Genomic DNA, 4857 nt, shown 5'->3' with positions numbered 1-4857 from the left:
TAATAATAATAATAATAATAATAATATGTATAATATATATATAGATCTAGATCTATATCTCGGAAATTTCAATTTAGCTGTTTTACAGTGCCATTTGGCTGGCTTTAACTTTTTTTCATTCCCCAGACGTAACCTGAAGTAAACAAACTCGGCACTTGGCTTGGCCGAAAGAGACCTTGGTACACTTGCTTGTGCTTGTAGATGGAGGTAGTTCTACGTCTATAATTTCCTTTTCTTCTAGATCTACTCAGATGTATGTTCTGTTCAGTCATCTAGATTCGACAGGTGCGGTTAATGTAACCGCATCCCTCATCTTGTAGAATCAGTGTCGGTACTACAAAATTGTGACGACATGTCTACTTTTATTGCACAGATCTCAGATGCCAAAATATTTATAGATAGATCTAGATCTAGATTAGATCTATATCTAGATCTAGATCTAGATCTAGATCTAGATCTACTGACGAACTGGAGATGGGCGTGGCTAAAGCAGAGTGCAAGTCATCATTCATGGTTTTCGAATGACAAAATTACGGTAGTTTGCACATTTTTAGGCCCAGTTCAAAGTTTTGAAGGTCTGACTTTGGGAATTTAACGTGCTAAGGTATAAGATCACCACAAAACCCTTGGGGGGTTGATAAACAGGGCTCTCAAACAATCCTCGTAAGTTTTTAGATGGTTGTCAGTCCACGCTCTCGGGGGCTTTATTTCAAAAGTGTGTTGAATAGGTGTACAGCCTGCAGGTAATATTTTCGGGAGGAGGACTTTCGTAATGAGTGACCACTAGATCTAGATCTAAATCTAGATTCTAGTCTAGATTTAGATCTAGATCTATCTATGAGACAGACGAGTCATCACTGAGACTAGAACAGAGAGCTAGGGTCACAAGAAGGGGTTGGGGTAGGGTTTGGGTTAGGCTTCTACTTCTAGGTCTCTTCTTTATTGTGTTTTAAATTATTGGGGTGGTCGCTCGTTAGGGAAGTCCTTCACTGTTTTCAGAGATTGTAATGACTATAACAAGTAATGCAAATAATGCAAAGCCACAGCAGGCATACACGCAGTTTTGTTACAGTTGTAAACGTATACTAGATCTAGATCTAGTCTAGATCTAGATTCTAGATTACATCTAGATCTAGATCTAGATTTAGATCTAGATCTAGATCTAATTTTCGATTATAATAAACTTTGGCTGAGGATTCTAGACTTCTGATCTAGATCTAGATCTAGTTTTATTTCATCTTGTGATAGTGAAAAAGTTTTCAGCTGGATACGCATATTTTCACTTTCAGAACAGGGCACCATGAATGTGAGCAAATGGGGGGAAAGTGTAGCATCATGTGGGACTAAAAGTGGCCAGCTAAAAGCGACACAGCAAAATGACATAGATAGGCCTTTATATAAATTTTCAAAATGGGTAGTTGGCGAGCGATCTGTGGTTTGCTCCCTTTTTTTTCAAACACTATTATAGTGTATATCTATATTATATAACTAGCTGGGCCTCCTTTCGATGAAAGGAATGATGGGTGCATTAGCATCAACTGAAAGTCATTGGCCTACTATACTCTACTGGAATGGAGCAATAGATCTTGAGCGATGCTAAAAATTAAAAGGTCTAGATCTAGATCTAGATCTATACTCAAAACAAAATGCACCTCAAGAAATATCACTTCCGGCACTTCCGCTGTGGAGGACAGCTACGCAGATTTGTTCTGTTTCTCAGTGGAATAATCACAAAGGCGAAAGAAGGACGGGAATTTTTTGTCAAAAATATAATTTTCAGGGAATTATAAATACGAATTCCTTATAAATAAAAAAAAAATCGGGCTCCGTCATGGGGACCCCTTCTTTTTGCAGGTACTTGCCAACTTTCAACTCTGTGGCTGTCGTAGTTTTATGGGAAAAGTGACAAATTTGTTTCCAAGTTGCCAAATGTATAGACTAGATAAAACTATTGCTGTAGGCCTATAATTATCTCACGCTCCTCCTACTACTTTGCATTTATCTAGTTTCTGATTTTAATACATTTCTAATGTTCGGCACTTTTATCATGGCTAATCTGAGTTGTGGTGCTTTAAAACTCGAAATCTTATTAAAACTAAGATTTTCAAAAGATTTAGAACAAAAGCGTGTGTGTCAAAAGTATCTCAAATTAATTTTAATTCAACATGATGTACTAAGGCCTACTGCCGCCTACAGAAGAAAATGTCATACCTCTGTCTGTCTACTAGGATAATTGATTGTATCCCTCTCAGCTCGCGTGTGGCCCTGACAGGCAGGTCTGGTAACCCGCCTCCTTAATTAAATTGTGTCAGTGGGAGCATTTTAAACAGCTACATTTTATAAAACAAGTTGTTATTCTTTGCTCAAATGTCTTCCTTCATATTTCATGTTTGGCGTTCATAATTGGTAAGTGATGGGATGAAGTTAGTGTTGATCATTTTAATGGCTTTGTCTTAATAGGAACATTATGTTTCAGTATGGAACAATTCTGATCACTGCCATTAATAATTTGCTTTCAGTTCTTGTTTCTATTTCTCTATTTGTGAGGCATCGTTGTGAAATCAGGCGCTAGTCAAAATAGTGAAATTGAAGAAAAAGGCATTTTCCCGCCAGTTTGGCAATTTTTATCGAACTTTTGTTTTTCCGCTCAACACCTTTTCTATATAATAACACATTTCCATGGGAATTTTTACTGAAAAACTTTCATTAAAGGCACAAAAAATGTTAATTTTTAGTTTCCAAGGACTCTCGGGGCTATGGAAGTTAACAAACTTTGGCGGACATTTTCTTGCTAATTTTACCTCTGATACTAGGCTACCCTTCACTCGCAAATATTTCAACTTCCATTCAACATAGATGGAATTTTTTTTAGTCAAAAGGAAGGGAAATGAACAGGCTTAAAAATGATACCGATTATATCTCAAATGCTCAAAAACTGACAAACGCCTGATTCCACCATGTCTTTACTCATTTAGTTGTCCATTCTTTGTGATTATACTGGTACACTTGGATTCTTGGAGCTTTTTGAGCCTGTTATTATGTTGATGAGTAGGCCTATAGTCGAGGGGCCTTGGATTTTTTTTGGATTTTAGCTTACTTTCATTGTTTCTGTTTGGCTAGTCCAGATATCTTTTTGATTGTCATATTTTCTGCATTTCATATTATTGGTGGTGTGAGGTGCTGAAGGTTTTGTTCATCTTTGTGTGGCAGACTTTGATCATGATCAGCAAAAAATAATCATGTAATTCACTCAAGGCCTCTGGTTCTGCATTGGTTTAGACGATGAATAAAAATGGTAATAGGACACAACCGTGTCTCACTTTACATGATATTATTTAGAGCCAAGGTTTTGTTGTATTTACTTTAAAATGTAAAATATTTCTTGCTTTCCAGCCAGAGCTCTGCAGTCAGCTTTGAAAAATAAAATTGTTCTGTTTATTTTATGGATTGGTGTAGGCTAATGATCATTTCTCTTAGCATTGATTGACCCTCCCCTTAATAAGAACTAATAAAACATTTACATTTTGCATGCACAATATTGCTTTTTATTAATGCAATATAATATATATATATATATATATATATATATATATATATATATATATATATATATATATATTATAATATATTTTAGATATATGTATGTGTATATATTTAATTTCAGAAAAGTCATGGAGGAATTGAGTCATGAGACAGAGACAGAATTCACAGAAGCCTGCTTTTCTAATGGTCGCTACATGAACCCATGGAAAACCTGGAGGAACCCGCGTATGGGCGGATTATTTAAATTTATTTTCATGACCAAGGATCACTCAGCAATACCGAAAGCATCAGTATGTTAAGTACTCACGCAGATTTGTAGTTGTGCTGTTGGGTGACTTTTGTGCTTTAAATATAATTGATAGAATGTTAGTGTCATTCCACACAAATCAGTTTCTGGGAGCTTTTAGATAAAGTTGTTATAATCCTAGTAAAGACATCAGGGTGCATCTTACAATGTAATTATGTTATGCTTTGGTATTTCCTTCCTAGTTTTGAAACTGAAAATTAATGAATGCTCAAGTCACGGTTCTGATTTGGCTGCTCCTTTTTTTTTTCTTTCTCAAAACTTAAAAAATATTACTTTTGTGCTTGTGGAATGACCAAGAGGAAATAGTTAAAATATTGTGCGTATCATAATGTGTTCATCTGTGTGTATTCATGATTGTGTGCACTTGCTGTATGTGTTTGTGTATTGTAACCTTTTCATGTGTGCGTTTATTTAGTGTTTATACAGGGTGACTGCAAAGGAAAATGTCTATATTTCATAAATAATTCCAACAATTGTAAATCAAACCTATTGAAAATTGACAGTTATATAGAGTAGAGCAACTTTGCAGACACTCAGTTTGCAAATTTCATGGTACTAATATTTTTAATGATAATGTGGCTATGCATATAATAATAATAATAATAATAATAGATAGCATTTGTATAGCGCATATCCCCGCTCAACAGCAGGCTCTAAGCGCTTTACACTATATTATAAACCCTGAATTAAAACAGCTGGGCCCTCAATTGTTTTGTGGAAAACACCAAATATCAAGTACTGAAAGGAATATCAGGTTCGTAAAGATAAGATAAGATAAGATAGTAATTTATTATCCCAGTGGGAAATTTTCCTTGGCTGTACAGGACCGTAAAAACACATGCAGGTATACATTAAAAAAACCCCCAAAAAACCCAAATTAAATGATATATATTACTCTCATTAAAATTCAATATGAAAGGAGAAGTAAAGCTGACAAAATGTACATTTACATTAAATGCATCTTTCAACCACATGCAGGAATTTAAATACTAGACCTTTGGAGTTAT

At 35.1% G+C, this 4857-nt stretch overlaps 1 protein-coding gene across 2 annotated transcripts in view; it reads left to right on the top strand.

Annotated features, from left to right (window-relative positions):
• The first annotated feature begins 127 nt into the window (after window positions 1-127).
• Window positions 128-4857, top strand: part of LOC101848241 (N-acyl-phosphatidylethanolamine-hydrolyzing phospholipase D) — a 20600-nt gene continuing 15870 nt past the window's right edge. Inside the window, exons 1-2 of one of the 2 annotated variants that reach the window (XM_035972726.1) lie at window positions 128-207; window positions 3665-3833. In XM_035972726.1, coding sequence (XP_035828619.1) covers window positions 3672-3833 — 162 coding nt within the window. In that variant the 5' untranslated portion in view covers window positions 128-207; window positions 3665-3671. The remainder of the gene's footprint in view (window positions 208-3664; window positions 3834-4857) is intronic. The other variant, XM_005109766.3, reaches the window with a different exon arrangement.

The sequence above is a fragment of the Aplysia californica genome, unplaced genomic scaffold, assembly GCF_000002075.1.
Source record: "Aplysia californica isolate F4 #8 unplaced genomic scaffold, AplCal3.0 scaffold00814, whole genome shotgun sequence".
NCBI lineage: Eukaryota > Metazoa > Mollusca > Gastropoda > Aplysiida > Aplysiidae > Aplysia > Aplysia californica.
Note: the sequence above shows the minus strand (reverse complement) of the source record. Positions and strands in the feature narration are given on the sequence as shown.